Source organism: Saccopteryx bilineata, chromosome 2 (genome assembly GCF_036850765.1).
Source record: "Saccopteryx bilineata isolate mSacBil1 chromosome 2, mSacBil1_pri_phased_curated, whole genome shotgun sequence".
In the NCBI taxonomy this organism is placed as follows: Eukaryota; Metazoa; Chordata; class Mammalia; order Chiroptera; family Emballonuridae; genus Saccopteryx; species Saccopteryx bilineata.
The window spans coordinates 119,409,124-119,432,454 of NC_089491.1; the positions used below are offsets into that span (position 1 = coordinate 119,409,124).

The 23,331-nt window shown below is 38.3% G+C and overlaps 1 protein-coding gene across 4 annotated transcripts in view; it reads left to right on the forward strand.

The window, feature by feature from the left end:
• CEP83 (centrosomal protein 83) overlaps positions 1 to 23,331 on the forward strand; it is a 104,644-nt gene that overhangs the window by 58,475 nt on the left and 22,838 nt on the right. For all 4 annotated transcript variants that reach the window (XM_066257742.1, XM_066257743.1, XM_066257744.1 and 1 more), the window contains 5 exons: positions 2,284 to 2,535; positions 5,403 to 5,534; positions 9,184 to 9,298; positions 10,469 to 10,613; positions 10,722 to 10,871. In XM_066257742.1, the coding sequence (XP_066113839.1) occupies positions 2,284 to 2,535; positions 5,403 to 5,534; positions 9,184 to 9,298; positions 10,469 to 10,613; positions 10,722 to 10,871 (794 nt within the window). The remainder of the gene's footprint in view (positions 1 to 2,283; positions 2,536 to 5,402; positions 5,535 to 9,183; positions 9,299 to 10,468; positions 10,614 to 10,721; positions 10,872 to 23,331) is intronic.

Genomic DNA, 23,331 nt, shown 5'->3' on the forward strand with positions numbered 1-23,331 from the left:
TGGAATGATTTGATGGTGAGCTCTGGTTTAGGAGTTGTAAATGTGTGATCCAATTATCCTGACTGCTGTTAGCCAGGTCAGTCCATAGTTTCAGCTACCACTTCAGCTGTCACACAGATAGATGCCCCTTCAAACTACTAGAGAAAGCAGTAATACAGGAAACGTACTGGTCAAGGACATTAGTTGTCTGACCCCCTATGTTTTATGAAATTATTGTTACTAAGTGCAATTATATGTTTAGCACACTCAGCTAAGCACTCATTAAAGTTCTCAGTAAGGCATCATTGCCTGGGTTTGAGTTATGCATTGACTCCCGACCCAGATGAGTTACCATGTGCAAAAGCTAAATGGTACTTTATGGATCATCCAGTCCAAGCTCTTCACTTTAACTGAGGCCCAAGTGAAAACTGACTTGCACAGTCACACACCTAGCTGAAAGGAAAGAAAAATAGAGGGGAAAAAGGTAGTAAGGGATAAAGTTTATATGTCAAGTGTGGGAGGAAATATAGGAGAGAGACACTAATTACATGTAGTTTGACCTTGGAGGGCTTGACTTTGAATTGTACAGCTGCCTTCTAAGCAGATTTTATTTTCTGGAAAAAAAGTATTTAGCAGGTAGATAGTTCTACCATTGACATCTTTAATTCAGCATGTCCATAACAAAATTGGAGTCACTACATGTTAAAACTGAAAAGGATCTTAAATAGGGCCTCAGTCTAACCTCTTGTTTTACAGATGATGAGAACAGGTTCTGCACTGGTGTGGATGTCTCACACTTTGATTTGTAAATATACAGTATGACAGTGTGAGCAATCAGTTTGTCTCTTGGGCCACTTTTGCCTAGGTTGCAGAGCATTACTTTTAAGTCCTTTTGGCTTAGAGGAAGCCTGAGCTTATCCTGGCTACAAAACAACCCCTGGTGGTGGTTAGAGCAGTGGTTTCTAACCTTTGTTTAAAAACAAAACAAAAACAGCAGAATTCTTTCTTTTAGTTTAATTGTCCAAAGAAACCTGTTATTTTAAAGGAGACTAAAAAAGAGGAACTCTGGTTAACAACAAAGGTTTGGTGGTGGTTGTTGGAGACAGATAGTTTGGGAGATCAGGAAAAAGAAAGAATGAGTTTTACCGTGATTACCTCGCCCCTCATTCCTCGAGGTGAGGGGCCTCGGAGGTTAGGAAAATGTTTGAAACCCACTGTTGGGGAGGCCCATGGGATCTGGAAGTGATGATTGGCATGAATGAGAAGACCACAGGTGTTTCTGCTCTACAAGTGCCCCAGTGACTTTTATATATGCTTAGGAGTAATGATTTTCAGTTCTTTCTTGAATCTGAAAATTAGGAACTATGCCATCATTACAACTAGAGTTTAATAAACTCGGCTGTCATTTAACAACTCTCTCATCAGTCACATTTGTAGTCACTTAATGGACAGGCAGCTTTTTTTGTGAATTAAATTGCCTTGGAATAGATAATTTTATTAGTATAGACATAGCCCAAGAATTACTGTCAAATGAGGAAAAGCTTAGCAGTAATCAGTATATTGATCCTGCACAAGCCCCTGTAATGTTCTGATTAATTTTTTAAATACTTGACATTTTATTAATTATTTTTATATTATTTATAATTTTGAATTTTTTTTTTTCCTTAAGTGGGAGGCAGAAAAACAGGTTCCCGCATGTGCCGTGACCGAGATCCATCCAGGAAGCCCCCTGCTGGGCGATGCTCTGCCCATCTGGGGCCACTGCTCCATTGCTCAGCAACCAAGCTATTTTAGCACCTGAGGTGAGGCCATGGAGCCATCCTCAGTGCCTGGGGCCAACTTGCTCCCAACTGAGCCATGGCTGCAGGAAGGGAAGAGAAAGAAAGAGAGAAAGAAGGGAGAGGGAGAGGGAGAGGAGTGGAGAAGCAGATGGTTACTTCTCCTGTGTGCCCTGATGGGAATTGAACTCAGAATATCCACATGCCGGGCCAATGCTCTACCACTGAGCAAACTGGCTGGGACCTAATTTTGAATTTTATTTGGCAACTGCTGAAGCCTTGTGCTAGACACCACAGGAAGATCAAAGGAAAGTAGGACAAGGTACTTGCCCTCATGTTTGAGCCATGCTGAGTCAGAATGAAGAACGTGACATTTTAGATATTTTCCCTTGGTATTTCATATCACTATGTAAACTTTCTTTTTTACATTGTGCACTTTTAAATTTTAATTTACTGACTTGTAATGCATGTTCATGACTGAATTCAGTAATCTAAAGTTGTATTCTTTTTTTCAAAATATTATCAGATTTCAAGACTGGAGAAAGACAAAGAAGAACTTTATAATCAGCTGCTTAATCCTGATCCCACAGGAGACAGCAAAAGAGCAGAGCAGCTTGGTCGAGAAAAGGTCCACTTGTGTCAGAAATTAAAAGAGTTGGAGGCTGAAGTAGCAGACTTAAGGGCTGAAAAAGAGAATTCTGGTGCTCAGTTAGAAAATGTCCAAAGAACTCAGGTGCGGCAGTTGGCTGAGATGCAGGCTACAATCAGATCCCTGGAGGTAAGGTTTTAATTGCTTCATGTGGAAAATAAAATACAGCATGCTTTTTAAAAGTGCAGTTGACAAGCCTGTGATTTTTAGAGCTCACCAATCTAATATGCATTTGTGGAAATTCCAAGAGTATATATGCTTTTTGTAGAGAAGAAAACTATTGATCCATAAGCAATGGCTCTGCTGCCACATATATAAAGGGATTGTTTCTTCTATCTGACTTAACTCTTGTAATGCCACAAAGTGGAATATGCAAAATCCAAAAAAAATGTATTTGAGTTTCTGAAGACTAGTTATCTCAAACCATAAAGAACAATTTCTGCCTAGGTAAGTATTTCCTTACACTGGGACTTAAAATCTTAAAATCGTAAGTCCTGTTGAAACAGAAATACCATACTTCTGTGTCTATTACAGAATTTTGCTAGAATAATAAAATTCAGCTTGGCTACATATGCATAAAGCTTTACTGAATTATTTTTCTGAGCTCATTAGAGAGAGGTAAGAGCTGGCAGACCCAGGCTGATTTTCCTACATATACTCTCCAGCAAAAATTCTTGGTTTCAGTTGTTGGAGAGGAAAAACATTTTCTTCATCCTCTTAGGTTCAGTGATTGGAGATTGTGAATTAAACTGACAACAAACATTAGTATGAGAAAATACAGGTTTTTTTCATGTGTGTGCCTGGGAATTTAGAGAAAAAATGTGTCACAAAGAGGCAGTTAGAATAGGGAAAGGAGAAGGAAAGAAAGGGCACTTAGAAAAGGCAAATGGGCCTTTAGGAAAGTAGATGGGAGATATGACAGTTCTGTGAAAAGGTCTGTGTAGATGATTTCTCATCCTGATGCTGACTCTTTGTCTCTCATGATAGGAGGCAGTCTTCCTTAGTTATGAAACCCAGGGAAGGGAATTTATAACAGTTAAATTATTTTCGAAACCTGTTTCTAGGCAGATAAAAAGAGTTGAGGAAAGAAACCTTTTCTTTTATGTCTGTTGATTCCCAAATGTTTTCAGCTCAAAATAATTTTTATGCCATAGTGGCAAGATACTATGGACCCCTTTATCATCTTTGCAGATATGCTTACTCCTCTTAGTTCTTACTGTCTAACATGCAGCAAATGTACTAGTTTAATTGTTTTGATTCATTTCGAGCACTCCAAAGTGTTTTGTTTTTTTATTCAGATAGTGTGAAATGATTTGAATTGGAAGGAAGCTAGTGGGCACTGCGCTTATAATTAAAATCCAATATCCAAAACCAAAATAATGGGTTTTTGGTTTTTTGTTTTTTTTTTGTATTTTTCTGAAGTTGGAAACGGGGAGGCAGTCAGACAGACTCCCACATGCGCCTGACCGGGATCCACCCGGCACGCCCACCAGGGGGCGATGCTCTGCCCATCTGGAGCATTGCTCTGTTGCAGCTGGAGCCATTCTAGCGCATGAGGCAGAGGCCATAGAGCCATCCTCAGCGCCTGGGCCAACTTTGCTCCAATGGAGTCTTGGCTGCGGGAGGGGAAGAGAGAGACAGAGAAGAAGGAGAGGGGGAGGGGTGGAGAAGCAGATGGACGCTTCTCTTGTGTGCCCTGGCCGGGAATCGAACCCAGGACTCCTGCATGCCAGGCCGACGCTCTACCACTGAGCCAACCAGCCAGGGCCAAAAAATAGTGGGTTTTTTCCCCCAGCCAGCAAACTGGTACAAGAAGTATATTGGTACATTTTGACGACAAGTCATTTGTTAGATGAAGCTTTTGATAGTATTTAAAGTTGTCAGTACTCACTGGTCCTTAGACATGAGGCAGTTCAAAATGAGACTGCTTATGATGCCATCCTTTCATCTTTAATGCATTTACACAGTGATAGAATAAGTAGGTGACTGCAGTAGATTATGGTGTATGGTCTCGGTGTGAAACTTTTCATAGAGCTAATTTACAGTGATTATTTTCAGAACAAGTTAAATGATGACAAAAGATGGAAAGTTCGTTTGTGACATTTTCAAAAGAACCTTTATTTAATTGTATTTGATGAAATGGAAATAAGCACATGACAGCAAGCATTTCTTTCATCTTTGACCTTTGACATGTCAGTGAGCCCAGAAAGTATTATATTTGAGGAAAATAGTTTTTTTTCTGAATTACTTGAATATATTCCTTATATTTAAGATATATAGGAAATGAGATGTGACAAAACTGAAGCTTATCTTTTAAATGTGAAACATTTTTATTATAACTATTTTTAGTAGAAATACTTTCTAAAAGCATTTAGTTTTTCTGTCCCCAACTAAAGAGTACTATGAGTATTACCAACCTGAAAATTTTTTGACAGTTTCTGATTTTGTTATGTGAGGAGGTTAGGAGCCATTGAGCTCTTTGCTCAGACAGAGTTCCAAAGGCAACAAATTACAGTGGGTGAGAATTTTGAATTCTTATAGTATCTCTTTTAAAAAAAATCTCCATTGATTTTATATTTTCAGTTCTTCTTACTATTATAAATGGGCCCTCACACTTCTAATAATGCTTTTTTATGTCTGCTATAGATTTAGAATCCTCAAAAATGTGTGTTCAAATTATGTCCACAGTAAGAGTAAATAGGTATTAAGTAAGTGCATTCATAAGAGAAGTGTATGAGTTTTATTTCATTGGTGGCTCTTAATATGTTGTTTGTTCAGATACCTTTCTTGCATTTATCTTGAAGCAAACATCTTTTATTTGGATTATACCAGATACTTTGAGAAAAATCTCTTTTTCCTTTGGTATATGTTAATATTGAGATTTTGAATAATTTGGGGTAAGTGTGATTACACACTTATTTTAAATAGTGGTTACTTTATTTTTATATAATTGTGAAAAGTTATAAACATTTTAAAATGTTTTGTTTTAATAAAAGGCTGAAAAACAATCAGTTAAACTACAGGCTGAACACTTGGAAAAAGAACTACAGTCAAGCAATGAACAAAATACTGTTTTAATCAGTAAATTGCATAAAGCTGAACGGGAATTAAATACATTGACCACTAAAGTAAGTCATCTTATGTTTCTACTTCATTCTTTAGAATGCTTCCTATTGTATAATGACAAAGAAATTTTGCATTTAAGCAGTTTAGTTCTCTCAATAGAGATCTTTCTTTATGCTATCAATTTTCCCTTCCAAATACAGGCATTCCTCAGGTTATGAATGAGATAGATTCTACAGGTTTGTTCTTAAGTTGAATTTGTATGTAAGTTGGAACAGGTACATTTGCCTATTAAATGCAACCTAGACAGATGTTTGTCTTAACATAGTATTTTTTTTACCTTCCTGGGCATATAAATACTCTGATGTTTTCAAACCTATAGAGCCTGTCTTGTTAATAACCCGAGACTGCCTGTATATGCAGAATCTGACCAATTCTCATTCCCTTCTCTGTGAACACTCCCCTCTCGCTCTTCTTTGAGCAAGCTCACTTCTCCCTCAGGGCTTTTGAACCTTCCTGCGTGGCATGGGCTTCCCTCACATATCTATTTAGTTTGTTTCCTCATCTTTTTCAGATGTTGCCTTATCAGAGAGGCTTTCCCTGTCTTCACTTACTAAAGTACCATCTTCCCTCTTCCTGTACCCTCTCAGTCTTCCTTATTTGCTTTATTTTTCTCCATAGCTCTTACCACCATCTAATATATTTATAGTTGTTTATTTTTTGTCTCTCTTTTTCTCCCCCTACCCCCTGCTGCTTACCCCAACCAAATATAAGCTCCAGAGCTTAGAGACATTGGTTTTACTACTGCTGTACCTCCAGCTCCTAGGTACTACAGCTGGTATGCAGTAAGCACTCAGTAAATGTGAAATGAGTAAACTAATACCAGCAGCATCTATATTTATGTTATTTAAAAAAGAATATAATGTTTTGAACATTTTATATACAGAGTTTTCTCAAGAACTTAGTTTCTCTCCCCTCCACTTTATATAAGGAATCCAGTAACCAGAAATAGGATGACAATGAGAAGTATTTTATAGACTCCTGTAGGCCAGGAGTTCCAAACTTTTTACACAGGGGGCCAGTTCACTGTCCCTCAGACCATTGGAGGGCCGGACTATAAAAAAAACTATGAACAAATCCCTATGCACACTGCACATATCTTATTTTAAAGTAAAATAACAAAACGGGAACAAATACAATATTTAAAATAAAGAACATTAAAATAAAGAACAAGTAAATTTAAATCAACAAATTGACCAGTATTTCAATGGGAACTATGAGCCTGCTTTTGGACAATGGGCTCCTCTCACTGACCACCAATGAAAGAGGTGCTCCTTCCGGAAGTGTGCGGGGGGCCGGATAAATGGCCTCAGGGGGCCACATGGGGGCTCGCGGGCTGTAGTTTGGGGGCCCCTGCTGTAGATAATAAGAGTATCAGCTCTGGAGTTAAACAGACTGGATTCAAACTTTATTTCTTCTGTTTAATAGTTGTATGACCGCGGGCAGTTTACATTTCCTTTGAAAACTTTGTATTCCTTTATAAAATGAGAATGATACTTATAGAGTTTGACAAAGATTGAATAAAATATACATAAAGCATTTAGCTTAAGATTTAGAATATAATCACCCAAATATTAGCTGTTATTATTATATTAGCTAGCAGTAGTAGTACTACTTCAGGCCTCTTTAAGAACTTGGAAATAAAATTAGTTACTAAATCAGTTAAATAATGTATTTCTATCACAGCAGAGTTATATGGAAAATCACCTTAAAAAACAAAATGGCTCTCAGACCAGAAGGAATTTACTCTAGTTTGGTAGAAGTATAAGAAGTTACCTATAAGAACAATGTATTCATTATAAATTCTTGGCCAAGGAATTACTTGAGAAGATTGAAGCAATGTTTAGCCATTGGAAAGATCCTTCTCTCTCTTTTTTTTTCCTCTATTTTTCTAAAGTGAGAAGCAGAGAGACAGACTCCTGCATGCACCCGGCCCAACTGGTATCTACCCGGCATGCCCAGTAGGGGGCGATGCTCTGCCCATCTGGGGCATTGCTCCATTGCAACTGGAGCCAATCAAGTGCCTGAGGTGGAGGCCACAGAGCCATCCTCAGTGTCCGAGCCAACTTTGCTCCAATGGAGCCCTGGCTGCCGGAGGGAGGGGTGGGGAGAAAGGAGAAGGGGAAGGGTGGAGAAGCAGATGGGTACTTTCTCCTGTGTGCCCTGGCCAGGAATCAAACCTGGGACTTCCACATGCTGGGCCGACGCTCTACCGCTGAGCCAACTGGCCATGGCCAAAAATATCATTCTTACTGTGGAAAAGAATACACCAATCTGCTTCAATTTATGACCATGAAACAATTCATTCCATTCAGTTTGTTCAGATTAAATGATTACCATGCAACTTTTGGTTATTTGACTTGTTATGTAATTTTGTCTACAGGGTAAGACTGCACTGGTTTTTCAGATTAGCAGATTCTAGTTGCCCTTATAGGTTTTTCTCATAATTAATAAGCTGACATTCTGATTTTTTAGGTCACTCTTTGTACATTTTATTAATGTGAATCTAACCTTGAGGTTTTTTTTTTGGTGCGGTGACACAATTGGATTTCTGTGCCTGAAAGGCCAACAGCATATTAGAGGTGTTAGATGCCACCTGTAGGAGATAGTCTACCTAATTGTTTCTGTGGTAAACACATACATACTCTTTTACATTTGAAGATTATATATCTAGTGACATTTCAGATTTTTTTTTTGAATATTCTTATAGTTGCAAAGTGGTTTTGAAGCCAGTATCTCATTTAATTTATTGCACATGGCTGACACCAGAAGAATAAGTGAAAATTAGGCAATGAGTTTTTTATTGTTAAATGTTTTAATTCAAGTATAGTCTTGAAATTCAGATATATTTAGGAATTAAAACTTTCATTTTGGAGGTAGGTAATGGAGTACAGTGGAAAAGTTCATGGGCTTTGAATCAGTTGAGTCTACATTTGAATCTTGACTCATTCATCTCACCACGTATGTGACTTTTAACTTGCTTACTTTTTTTTTTAAACAACTGGAAGAGCTTTTTTTTTTTTTTTTTTAAATTTATTTGAGAGAGAGAAACATCAGTTTGTTGTTCCACTTATTTATACATTCGTTGGTTGATTCTTCTATGTGCCCTGACCAAGAATACAACCCATGATCTTGGTGTATCAGGATGATGCTCTAATCAAATGAGTTACTTGGCCAGGGCCTTTGACTAGCTTAACTTTTCAATGGGGATAATATCTGTCTCTTACAGGACTGAAACGAAGTTAATTGTGCCACCTTTAATAGCTAACAGGATATACAACCCTTTTATATGTTATATAAAGTTGATTCCCTGCCACTCCATAGATTTTTGCTCTGCCTATAACACATTCACTTCTTTTCTTTCAAGCAGACAATGTGACTTTAAACCTATGTAACATTTTGGATGTTCTTATACCTGGAATGCCTTCTTGTCACCAACATTCTTTTTTTAAAAAAATAGACTTACATTTATTAGGAAAAAATTGTTTTCTTCATGCCAAGTACTGTTCTAGGCACTGAAACACCATCTCTTGTGGAAGGTGCTCACTCGATGCTCTACAACCGCAGTGGCTTCTCATTTCTACTAAATTTCTAGGGTAAGCAGTTAATGGCAAGAAAATAACCAATAGTAATTCAATTTTTAATTATCAACAGGTAAAAGAACTTAAACATTCAAACAAACTAGAAATAACAGACATCAAACTGGAAGCAGCACGAGCTAAGAGTGAGCTAGAAAGAGAAAGAAATAAGATTCAAAGTGAACTGGATGGTAATATATAATTTCCCATGCTTTTTATTATTTTCACATATAAACTAAAATTATTAAAATAGATCACACTGGATGTTTATTTTCCGATTTTCAGCTTAATTGAATTTTAATGTTAAAGCACATATGGATTGTTTTTGTGTTGAATGTTCATTCTGCAATCTAACATTTTTTTAAAAAAACAATCTTACGTTTATGTTATAGTTACTTGATTCATACAGAAATTAAATAAAATTTCACAGTGGGAATTTCCATGCTCCTGGTTTATAATTTTAAATCTATTAGATCATATGATTATTCATTCCAAGCCCAATTATTACAGTTAAAATAATTTTTATGTAGCCCTCGGCTAGTTATTAAGTCTAGTTTAGCCTAGGCTTATTTTTAAGCTGAGATTATATTACTTCTGACTTTTCTTAAGAACTTGAAAAAGCTGCCTTTGTGCTTTTACCATTCTTGAGTTGGTGTTTAGTTGAACTGGCCTCTGTAGTTTCAGACAGAACTTATGATGAATGTTTTTATTATTAATTTCTACATGATGTTGCTTTGTGAATTTACATAGAGTTAGAGAGTACATTTTCTTAGAAACTGAAAAGAGCTTCTCTCGCAGTTCTGCATTCTTTTTAACGTGAAGTGAGATATGAATATATTATCTGTAAAATACTTATTGCAAGGAAGATTTTTAAATTCATTGGACAGAATTGAAAGTTTCCAATTTATGTTTCTACTACAAATCTAACAAATCTGCTAGAGTGATAAGTTTTGGAGGGTTCTGTGATTTTTTTCGCCTTGCTTCTAGCCCACTTTGTCACGGTGTCTCTGTAGGGCTTAGGTTAGAGATGAAGTAAGTACTTAAACCTCTTTAGCTGTCATCCAGGTTGATGTTCCTAGCCTAAAGATTCAAGTGATGAATAAATGTATATAACCTTTTATTAATATTTTTGTGTGAGTATGCTAAATAAAATGATGACAGAAAAATTACTGAGTTTTAGTTTGTTTTATTCTTGCAAAACATTTTATCAATATAATAATCTTTGAGAATATATATCCAGAGTGACTTATTTTCTACACTCCTCTAATTTTCTTACTAGCTTCAGAATGTTTGCTGTGAATTGTGACTTTTCATCTTAGTAAAATTGAGTATAGTGCATTTTTCTCCTTAAAAAATATTAGGATTACAGTCAGACAATGAAATTCTCAAATCAGCTGTTGATCACCACAAAGTGCTCTTAGTAGAAAAGGATCATGAATTAATACGTAAAGTACAAGCTGCCAAGGAAGAAGGTTATCAAAAACTTGTGGTCTTACAGGATGAAAAGTAAGTATATAATTATTTTGTGTTAAAACTCCTTGTACATGAACACATTTTTCTGTCATATTATCCTTATTGTAGTTCTTGTAACATAATTATCATCTGTTGTTTTAGGCTAGAACTTGAGAACAGATTAGCGGATTTAGAGAAAACGAAAGTGGAATATGATGTCTGGAGGCAGTCTGAGAAGGATCAGTATGAAGAGAGACTGCGGGCTTCGCAGATGGCAGAAGACTTGGCCAGACGGGAACTTCAAAATATTAGGTTATATATGTGTATATATATTTTAAACTTCTCATTTTAAAATAATTTCACAGCTAACAAAACATTGTAAAAGTAGAAGAATTTCCACATAATCTTCACCTAGGTCTCCAATTGCATCTTACGTAACCATATTACAATAATCAAAGCTCCAAGTTAACAATATAATTAGGAAATCAAATAAACATTACTGTTATCAAGCCTATAGACTTTATTCAACTTTAACCGGTTATCCCACTGATGTCCTTCTCTGGTCCTGGATCCAGGATCCAGTCCAGAATCCCATGTTGCCTTTACTTAGTCTCCTTTAATCTTGAACACATTAACACTTTTGTAGAATCCTGGCCAGTTATTTTGTGGATTACCCCACCACCAATTTGAGTTTCTCTTACATTCTACTAATTAATACATTCAATTAAATTTAGTAAAAATAATACCAAAGTCAAAGCCACATGTCCTCAGTGCATCATATTGGTAGGTATGTGATTTGTTCCTTTACTGGTGATGTTAACTTTAATCACTTGGCTAAACTGGTGTTGGCCAAATTTTTTTTCACTATAAAATGACTACTTTTTCCTCTTTATAACATAACTAGAAAGCCTGGTGGTCATACGAAATGACCACTGTTCTAGATATTATAAAATGTAATTAAAATGATTTGTGCAAAGATGTCTGCTAATTCAAACTGAATTACCCAGGCAAGCGGTGAGGACGCCCCTTTGCTTACTGCCCCACAGGGTTTCCCCCTTCTACTTGCTTAATTGCTTAAAGTAGAGTGCAATGAAGGAAACCACTGGCAGTACATTTCTTAAGAGCCACCGCTAGCTCAATAAATAAAGGTGATTTAAATAATAAAATGTTAATTCACATGTCAAAGATCTCTTTGTACACAATATTTCTTGTGTAGATCTTTCCATCATTTTTAAGCTCACCTTGCAGAGGACCATCAATTATTTTTAATTTTATGTCCGTTCTTTCACGAACTCTTGAACAGGCAACATAAAGTTGACCGTGTGCAAATGCAGGCTCAGGTAAAAAAAATGCCAACACGCTTAAGCGTTTGGCCCTGAGACTTATTGATGGTCAGTAAAGGCAAGTTTTACAGGAAATTGTCTATGTCTCAATTGAAACGGCAACCCTGTTTGAGATGGAGCCAAATCAATTCTTGGAATGACATGTATTTCACCTTTAGAGGAGCCAGTCAAAGACTTAGCTATTATGACATTATTTTTCAACTGGAGAACCTCTAGTCTTGTACCATTGCAAAGACCCCTTCTGGTGTTAAGATTTTTTTTTTTTTTTTTTTTTGTATTTTTCTGAAGCTGGAAACGGGGAGAGACAGTCAGACAGACTCCCGCATGCGCCCGACCGGGATCCACCCGGCACGCCCACCAGGGGCGACGCTCTGCCCACCAGGGGGCGATGCTCTGCCCCTCCGGGGCGTCGCTCTGCTGTGACCAGAGCCACTCTAGCGCCTGGGGCAGAGGCCAAGGAGCCATCCCCAGTGCCTGGGCCATCTTTGCTCCAATGGAGCCTTGGCTGCTGGAGGGGAAGAGAGAGACAGAGAGAAAGGGGAGGGGTGATTGGAGAAGCAAATGGGCGCTTCTCCTATGTGCCCTGGCTGGGAATCGAACCGGGGTCCCCCGCACGCCAAGCCGACGCTCTACCACTGAGCCAACCAGCCAGGGCCTGGTGTTAAGATTTTTTAACAGCATAATAATTGCTCCAATCTTTAACCTCAATTTGTGAGGTGGCATGCCAGAAGGCGACAGACTATTTAAAAATTCCGTTGGAAAGTTGTTGGCACTCGCTTTATTATCAGCTACAACGGAATCAACACTTAAATATGTCGTGTCATTCCCTTCTATGATATTTAAGACATCATCATTTAGTTTGTCTACATCAGAATTTTTAGGACACAATATTGCCCTTTCACTAATTTCACTGATGTTTCCAGGCTGGATTTTATTACCAAAAACCCAATCCACTAAACTATCTTTGCATATCATTGACAAAGGAATCTCGACAACGTCTTCACTCAATCCATTATCATCAGAAAGAGTTCCATTTCCAAGTTTTAAAAGCCACTCACTATATTCGGGGTCATTTGACCTCATGTTCATTGTCATTGGGAGTTTCTTAAATAAATTCCATGATTTTGCAAATTTTATGCTATTTTGTATTATTGCGGCTTGTGGAGCATGAGGCAATACTGATAGACATTGTCTAAAGTCACCTCCAAGAAGTAAAACTTTTCCTCCAAATGGATAATCATTTTTTATGATTTCTTTTAACAACCTGTCAGTAGTATCCACGGTCAAATCGATTAGTTTCTAACTTGAAGTTTAAAGACTAAAGACTGACAGTGTTCACATGTAATATTCATGTCACTAGAGGAATGCTTAAAAATTGAAGTTTCTCCGTTTGAAACTGTTTTAATCCTTTTTGCGTTTCGGTCAGCATTACTCTGTCGTTTTTTGCATTTCTCTCCTGCCTTTGTTCAAGGGACTCATTTTGTCAAGACAGGCTTTTTTGTCTTGCATCTGAGGCAAGCCTTGTTTCTCTATGCTCATCAGTCTCATTTTGCCGAGAAAGACGCATTTGCTCTGCGACTGAAGCAAGCCTTGTCTTTCTCTGCTCAGTGGTTTCTTTTTGTCAAGAAAGCCGTTTTTGTGCAGCTTTAGCTCCTTTTCTCTCCTCTTCAGTGCTGTATTTTCTAGGAGGCATTCTTAAAAGAAATTACGTTAAGACATAGTTTTTATGTAAAACAGATGATTGCCAATGCAAACAAATGTTCACCTTCCCCCTGACCCGCTCAATTTGCGTTCAGCCGTGGCAACTTCACCCCATTGGCTAGTACAGTTATGCAAGCAACCAATAAGCTATCAGCGACAAACAGACACTTAAGCCGCATATAATAAAGATTAGGGGAGATACTTTGAGACTGTAAATATTATCATACTATCTCATCATACACTCTTCCACTAATTTTAGCATCCATTGATAATTCTTGCCTGAAACAGTTATTACTTTAGTGTTTGCCAAAAGATGTTTTCCTGTTTCCCATCTACATTTATTAGTTGGACTTCTGAGAAGAAGAGCTTTCCCTTCTTCCTAAATGTTACCTACATAACAGTTTATTCTATGGGTTAGAATATTTTATTATAATTTATTTTGTTGCTCAGATTTTCTCAGATTTGATCATTAGAAACTGAACAATAGCTTGGCTATTGTATATGAAATGTCCTTTCTCTCATAGTATAGCCTTTGTTTAAAAGTATATTTTATCTAATATAGGTCCTCTTTGGGTTCATCTTGTTTAGGACTCTTTGCATTTCCTGGACTTACATGTCTATTTTCTTTGCCAGGTTAGGGAAGTTTTCAGTCATTATTTCTTCAAATTGGTTTTCAATCCCTTGATCTCTCTTTTCTCCTTCTGATAACCCTATGATGTGACTGTGGTACACTTGATCTTGTCTCACAAGTCCCTTAAAATTCTTTTTTCTTTTTGTTGTTCCAGCTGGGTGTTTTCTGCTACTTTGTCTTCCAGATCGCTTATTCAGTCCTCTGCTTCATATAATCTGATGTTGATTCCATCTCATGCATTCTTTATTTCAGTTATTTTTTATATCTGACTGGTTCTTTTTCTGGTTTCTATCTCCTTTTTTAAGTTTTTAAGTCTTTTTAAGTATTTTAAGTCTTTATTGAAGTTCTCTCTGAGGTCATCTATTCTTCCCAAATTCATTAAACATATTTAAACATATTCATTAAACATATTCATTAAACATATTCATTAAGCACATAATCAGTGCTTTAGATTCTGTTTCTGATAGATTGCTTGCCATCATTTTGTTCTTTTTCTGGAGTTTTGTCCTGTTCTCTCATTAGGGACATGTTTCTTTGTCTCCTCATTTTGGCTGCCTGCCTGTGTTTGTTTCTATATATTATTAGTTAGATTTGCTTCGTCTCCCAGTCTTGGCAGGTTGTCCTGTGGGGCCCAGTGGCCCAATGTCCCTGGTCACTTGAGCCAGGTCCTCCATGGGTGTCCTTTGTGTGTGTGTACCGTCCTATTGTAGTTGAGCCTTGATTGCTGTTGGCACGACAGTGGGTGGATTGACAGACTATTTGTGAGGACTAGATGTGACTACAGTGGATGAGCTGTAGTGTGGGGCTGACCACAGAGTGCAGTTCACTATAGTGAGGCTCTGGTGCCTGCCGAGCCCACCTTTTGGGTGTGTTGTTTGTGGATCTAATTAGGTGGTGCTCTGGTGTTGTCTGAAGCTGGCCTCTATGTGTGTTGGTTCCTGGGCCACTTGGGAGGGGCTCTGATGCAGGGCCAGGTTAGCTGTTGCCTGTGCCCAGCTCGGCCTGGTAGGAGCTACAAAGTGATCTGCAGTTGGCAGCTGTCTGTGCTGGACTTGCAGACACCTGGGAGGGGCTATGCTGCAAACTGAGGCCCGCTGCCGCTAGTGTCAGGGTGGCTCAGTGAGAGGGCAAGGCATGCAAGGTATGCTTGTTTGAGGTTCGTGGGCCTTTAAGAGGTTTTAAGAAAGTTCCCTATGTGAACTGAGGCAGGTAGCCTGTGAGGAATAGCCCCTGAAAGAAGTTTGGCTGGTCCTATGGCTGGGTAAGGCAGGTTTATCAGGGAATCACCAGAGGGGCGAGTTTGGTCAAGATTCAGATTTGGTGCCTGCCTGTGCTTGCAGGCCAGGTGGGGAAAGGGCACAACAAAGGAACAATGGGTCTGCAAGTTCTTTAGTACTGAGAGAGCTGACACTCAGCCTTGCCTTGAAGCCAGACAATTCAATTCTTCCTTTTATGACCCTGGTGCCTTTTTTTTTTTTTTTTTTCATTTTTCTGAAGCTGGAAACAGGGAGAGACAGTCAGACAGACTCCCGCATGCGCCCGGCCGGGATCCACCCGGCACGCCCACCATGGGGCGACGCTCTGCCCACCAGGGGATGATGCTCTGCCCATCCTGGGCGTCGCCATGTTGCGACCAGAACCAGCCTAGCGCCTGAGGCAGAGGCCACAGAGCCATCCCCAGCGCCCGGGCCATCTTTGCTCCAATGGAGCCTTGGCTGAGGGAGGGGAAGAGAGAGACAGAGAGGAAAGCACGGCGGAGGGGTGGAGAAGCAAATGGGCGCTTCTCCTGTGTGCCCTGGCCGGGAATCAAACCCGGGTCCTCTGCACGCTAGGCCGACGCTCTACCGCTGAGCCAACCGGCCAGGGCGACCCTGGTGCTTTTTAAAGCTGCTGCCCCAAAATGCTCAGAGCCAGTGAATCTGTCCGAGAGGTAAGTCTATGCGTGGGCCCTTTAATAGGAGTGTCTGGGGCTCCAACAACCCTCCATCTCACCAGATAGAATCCCTGCTGATTTCCACAGTCAGATATTGTGGGAAGTCCTCCTCCTAGCACTGGTGTCTGGGCTGTGGAGCCTGGTTTGGCACTGCAACTCCTCACTCCCTGAGGACTTCCATGGTCGAGATATTGCTGCTGGTTTTTAACTACCACATGTGGGTGTGGGATTAGCCCATTTCATGTCTCCACCCCTCCTACCAGTCTCAATGTGGCTTTTTTTATATCCTTAGTTATAGTAGTTCTGTTCAACTAGTCTTCAGGGGGTTTTCAAGAGTGGTTCTTCTATAATTGAGTATAATTTTTATGTGGTTGTAGGAGGGGGCGAGCACAGCATTTATCTTCTCCACCATCTTAACTGGAACTCTCTTCCTCTCTTAAGTCTGGTAGTGCTTAATTTATTATTTATTTATTTTTATTATTATATTATATAATATATGATATAAATATATTTATAATAATATCTTTATTATTTATTTATTATTTATTATTGTGGTAAATTATACATAACAAAGTTTACTATTTTAATCATTTTAAGCATATAGTTCAGTGGTTTTTTTAAACTAAGATTTTGATTTATTGAATCAACTCTTTTCTATTTTCTACCTCATTAATTTCTGCTTGTATCTTCTTTCTGTGTATTTTGCTATTAAAATGTTTTTCTAATTTATTGATGTTTAATGTACAAAAAATAAAATTCATCCATTTAATGTGCAGCTTTATGAATTTTGGTAATTGCATATAGTTGTGTAATCATCACCTCAGTAAAAGCATAGAACTATTTGACCACCTAAAAGGTTCCCTGTTTGTCTTGGTCCCCAGCCTTAAGCAATCCCTGATTTTTATTGCTGATTAGTATTCCATTGTGGAATATAACATGATTTGTTTATTCATTCTTTTCTTGATGGGCAGATATTTGGCTTGTTATTAGTTGAAGCTATTATGAATAATGCTGCTGTGATCATGTATGTACAATGTGGGTGTGGACATATGTTCTTAAATCTCTTGGTTAGATTTCTAGAAATGAGATTGCTGAGTCATAAATAAATGCATATTTAATTTTATAATATACACTGTTTTCCAAAGTGGTTTTACTATTTTTCATTCCTAGTACCAAGGTATTCGAGTTTTCTTTTTTTCACACGTTGTATTGACACCTGTTATTTTCATTTTTTAAAAATTTATTTTTTATTTATTCATTTTTAGAGAGGAGAGAGAGAGGGCGAGAGAGAGACAGAGAGAGAGAGGAGAGAGAGACAGAGAGAGAGAAGGGGGTTGGAGCTGGAAGCATCAACTCCCATATGTGCCTTGACCAGGCAAGCCCAGGGTTTCGAACCGGCGACCTCAGCATTTCCAGGTCAATGCTTTATCCACTGCGCCACCACAGGTCAGGCCTTGACACCTGTTATTGTCAGTCTTTTTAAACTAACTTATAGCTGATGTGTAGTAATATGTTGCTGTTGTCTTAATTTGATTTTCCCTGATAGCTAGTGATGTTTAGCAACTTAAAAACATTATTTTTATTTATTGGTTTTTAGAGAAGAAGGGGGGAGAGAGGCAGAGAGAGAGAGACATTGGCTTGTTATTCCACCTAGTCATGCTGTCATTGGTTGATTCTTGTACGTGCCCTTACTGAGGATCTAACCAGCAACCTTGGCATTTCAGGACGATGCTCTTACCCAGTGGTCCCCAACCCCCGGGCCATGGACCGGTACCAGTCCGCAGAGAAAGAATAAATAACTTACATTATTTCCGTTTTATTTATATTTAAGTCTGAAAGATGTTTTATTTTTTTTAAATGACCAGATTCCCTCTGTTACATTCATCTAAGACTCACTCTTGACGCTTGTCTCGGTCACGTGATACATTTATCTGTCCCACCCTAAAGGCTGGTCCGTGAAAATATTTTCTGACATTAAACCCGTCCATGGCCCAAAAAGGTTGGGGACCACTGCTCTAACCAACTGAGCTACCCAATCAAAGCTAATGTTTAGCAACTTTTAATGTGCTTATAGGTGACTTTACTTTTGTGAAGTGTCTGTTCAAATATTTTGTTCATTTAAAAAACTGGAATGTTATCAAGTTATAACAGCTCTTTATGTGTTCTGCATATGAACTCTTTGTTAGATACATGTTTTACAGATATTTTGTCCCATGTCTTTGGCTTGCTTTCTTGTTTATTTTAATTGTGTCTATTGAAAGAATTTTTATTATTTTTTATGAAATCCATTTTATCAAATTTTTTTCTTTCTTTTTTTGTATTTTTCTGAATTGAGAAGCGGGGAGGCAGAGAGACAGACTCTCGCATGAGCCCAACCGGGATCCACCCAGCATGCCCACCAGGGGACGATGCTCTGCCCATCTGGGCCATTGCTCCCTTGCAACTGGAGCCATTCTAGTGCCTGTGGCAGAGGCCGTGGAGTCATCCTCAGTGCCCAGGCCAACTTTGCTCCAGTGGAGCCTTAGCTGTGTGCGGGAGGAGAAGAGAGAGATAGAAAGAAAGGAGAGGGAGAAGAATGGAGAAGCAGATAAGCACTTCTCCTGTGTGCCCTGGTCAGGAATTGAACCCAGGACTTCCACACATCGAGCTAATGCTCTACCTCTGAGCCAACCAGCCAGGGCCCATTTTATCAATTTTTTACTTTCTAGTTTGTTCTTTTTATATTCTGTTTAGGATTTCTTTGCCTAATCCTGTGTCACAAAGATTTGTTTTCTTACAAAAGGTTAAAATTTTGGTTTTTACATTTAGCTTTATAGTCCAGTTGATATGAGTTTTTGTATAGTATGAGGTGATGGTAGACATTCTTTTTTTTTTTTTTTTCCATATAAGGATCAAGTTGTTGCAGCACCATTTGTGGAAATCTGTCTTTTCTCCCATTGAATTATTTTGGTAACTTTATTGAAAAGCATTTGACTGTGTAACAGTCTGTCTGTTTCTGAACTCAGTTCTATTCCATTGATCTGTCTGTCTTGACACTAATATCATGCTGTTTTGATCATTATAGCTTTATAGTAAGTTTGATTCAGAGAGTGTAAGTCCTTTGCCATGTTCTTTTTTTGTCAAGATGGTTATGTCAGCTTCTTGTCTTTTCCAAAGGGCTTGTTGAAATTTTGATTGAGATTGCATTGAATCTCCACCTAAATCTGAGGAGAGTTGTCGTCTCAACTATTTTGGTGTTTTTCCAATTCATGATTATGTCATATCTCTGTTTATTTAATTTCTTTTCTCAAAGTTTTGTAGTTTTCATTGTATATGTCATGTTCATCTTGTGTTACATTTTATTTCCAAGAATTTGTTTATTTATTTAAGTGAGGAGGGGAAATAGACACTTCCACATGTGCCCTGGCTGGGATCCGTCCGGGAACCCCTGTTTGGGGCTGATGGAGCTATTTTTAGTGTCTGAGGCCCACACTTAGACCAACCCAGCCATCCTCAGCACCCAGGGCCATTCTTGAAGCAGTCTAGCCACTGGCTGTGAGAGGGAAACAGAGAAGGGGGAGAGGGAAGGAGAGAAGCTGATGGTTACTTCTCTTATGTGCCCTGAATGGAAATAGAACCTGGTACATCCATATACCAGGTCTGTGCTCTATCCACTGAGCCAACTGGCCAGGGTCTATTTCTAAGCGTTTTAATGTGATTATATAAAGAGATATTTTTAAAATTTTACTTTCTAATCATTCAGTGATAGCATATAGAAATACTTATGTGACTTTTATGCATTGACCTTAAATTCTATGACTTATTAAAGGCATGTATTTTTGGCTAACTGCTTTGTGGAGTCTTTAGAGTTTTCTAAGATCATGCCATGTATATCTTGTGCTTTCTTTATTTACTTCATTCATTTTTTAGTTTTTTGAGTTGAAAATTTAATTCAATTAATATTCTTTCATTTTGGTAAAAGTGTCTAGTACTTATTTTCTTATCACTGCATTAAATGTATTATGTGTGTTTTCTTCAGTTTGTATTTTCCTTTTTATTCAAGATTTATTTATATAGAAGCTGTAGTTTTGTTTTGTTTTTTAATTTAGAAAATTAAATTTAACAGGGTGACGATCAATAAGAGTACATAGGTCTCAGGTAAACATTTCTATATCTTTGAACTGTTGATTAAGTTGTATATCCATCACACAAAGTCAAATCAGTTTTTCCCACCTTATAGAGTATTTGTCCCTCTTTTCACCCTTCCCGCAGCCCCCTTCCTCACAGCTCCCTTTTCCATGTCCTTCTCCCCCTGGTAACCATTTCATTTTTATCTATGTCCATGAGTCTCAGTTTTATATCCCACCTATGTGTGAAATCATACAGTTCTTAGCTTTTCTGATTTACTTATTTCACTTAGTATAATGTTCTCAAGGTCCATCTATGTTGTTGTAAATGTCACTATATCATCATTTATGTCTGCATAGTATTCCATTGTATTATATATGTGTACCATATCTTCTTTATCCAATCCTCTATTGAGGGACATTTTGGTTGTTTCCGTGTCTTGGCCACTGTGAATAATACTGCAATGAACATGGGGATGCATGTGTCTTTATGTACCATTGTTGAATAATTGGGGTAGATACCCAGTAGAGTGATTGGTGGGTCATATGGTGGTTATATTCTTAATTTTTTGAGGAGCCACCATACTTTCTTCCATAATGTTTGTACTACTTTACATTCCCATCAGCAGTGAATGAGGGTTCCTTTTTCTCCACAGCCTCTCCAACACTTGTTATTACCTGTCTTGTTGATTATGGCCAATCTAACAAGTGTAGTTGTTTAACAGAAGGTGAAACTAAGAGCTTGCTAGGACTGCCATAACAAAATACCACAACAGGGTACTTTAAACAATCAAAATTTATTTTCTTACAGCTCTGGAGGCTGAAAGTGTGAGATCTCAAGGTTTTGGCAGATTTGGTGTCTCCTCAGGCCTCTCTCCTTGACTGGCAGATGATCGCCTTCTGGCTCTGTCATCACATGATCTTTTCTCTCTGCACATGTGTCCCTAGTCCCTCTCCCACTCATGAGGACCAGTCATATTGGAGTAGAGCCTACCTGTATAATCTCATTTAACCTCAGTTCTTCAAAGCCCTATCTTCAAATACATGCTGATGTACTAGGGTGTTAGGACTTCAATGTATGAACTTGCAGAGAAACAATTCAGTTCATTACAGAAGGTTTTTGAATATTTGTGTGGGAGGGCTTTTTTGTTGTTAATTTATAGGTTGATTGCATTGTGATCAAAGGATATTGTTTCTATTAATTTATTTTATGGAATACAATAATGTTTTCCTTGTGACATAGGCCAGAACTAGGATAAAATAAGTAAGGTGCCTAGGGTGAAAATTAAGGAGGCACCTACTCTTATGTGTTCACACTGCATCTGTAGGAACCTTAGAGTGAGACTTAAATTTTGTACCTTGGGCACCTCCTTTGCTTCACCCCAGTCTTGTGCCTCAGTCCTTTACTACATGACTGATTTTTGTGTTACATATGGACTAGAAAAGGAAGTGCTCAATTATAAGAATATAAAGTGTGATATATACATCCAGAAGATCTCCCCTATTAACTCTGATGTTTACATCTTCCATATACTTATTTTTTTGTCCACTTCATTTTTCTTATACAAATAGTGATTGATATCAGAGTCTCCTTCCTATGTTTGTATCTATGCTTCCTTTCATATTTTGTATTTTTTTGCTTCATAAAGGTGATTGCTGTATTTTTTGGCATATAGGTAAATATAACAGTTATATCTTAATTGTGAGTTGTGGGTTTAAATATTCAAAAGTGCTTTTCTTTTTGTCACTTGTTTTTTTCGTGAATTTCACATTATCATCATTACCCGTTTTCTTATCATTTCCGTTTGCCTGGTATACTTTTGTTTGTGTTCTTAGTTTTAGTCTTTTTGAATCATTTTGTTTTTAAACGTGTATTTTTCCCCCCAGAAGTGAGACATGGGGGGAGGGCAGACAGACAGACTCCCACATGCACCCAACTGGGTTCCACCCAGCATGCCCACCAGGGGTCGACGCTCATTCCCTCTGGGGAGTTGGTCCGCTGCAACTGGAGCCATTCTAGTGCCTGAGGAGGCCATGGAGCCATCCTCAGTGCCCGGGCCAACTTTGCTCCAATGGAGCCTTGGCTGCAGGATGGAAAGAGAGAGATAGAGAGAAAGGAGAGGGGGTGAGGGGGAAGGGTGAGGAAGCAGATGGGCGCTTCTCCTGTGTGTCCTGGCAGGGAATCAAACCCGGGACTTCCACACACTGGGCTGACGCTCTGCCACTGAGCCAACCGGCCAGAACCACGTGTATTTTATTTATGGCATGTACTTGGATCATGCATTGGGTCAAATTAGAGATCCTTTTATTTTAATGGGTGAGTTAGTCCATTCCCAGGGAATGAGCCCAAGCTCACTACTAAGACTTCCAATCAGGAGTGTGCCTACTCTCTTTCTGGGATTTAGAGTTATCTTCCTCTTTTTACTTCCAGATGTTTTAACGTTTGGGCATTTTCTGTCTTCCATTGTGGAAGATGTGGTTTTGTGAGACTTTATTCTCCTTGCTTTTCTGTATTGTTTTGAAGGAGATATGGCTAACACAGAACTCAACACGTATTATCTTCTGCCACCTGGATATACCCTATATCTGTTTTATAAGATCTAAAAATTTAATGATTTTGTAATTATATAGATTAAAGTTGAGAGATTTTTAAATGTTTTCATTAAGTTGTAAGTTATGTTTTAGGACAAGGTTGTTGATTCTCATTACTCAGGAAAGAATTACTTCAGGCAGTGATGCATATATTCTTTGTGAAGGTCAGGTTTTATAAACTATTAATTTAAATGTTAGCTTCTACAATTCTAGAAGCATAAATCTGTAATGGATTTTGAGAGCCAGTCTTACTCTATTCTTTTCTTTTAGGTGGGTACGGTTGTCTAACTATCCAGGACAGATACTTTTTTAATCTCTTCCTGACAATCTCCAGAAAGGAGAGAGAGATTCTACCTAGGAACCTCAGTGTGATATTTTATTCTTTTTTCTGTTAGAATTTAAGCCTTTTTCTTCTCATTTGGGCTTCTGTTGCCATAGTGATAAAATGTTCAGCATTGCCATTACA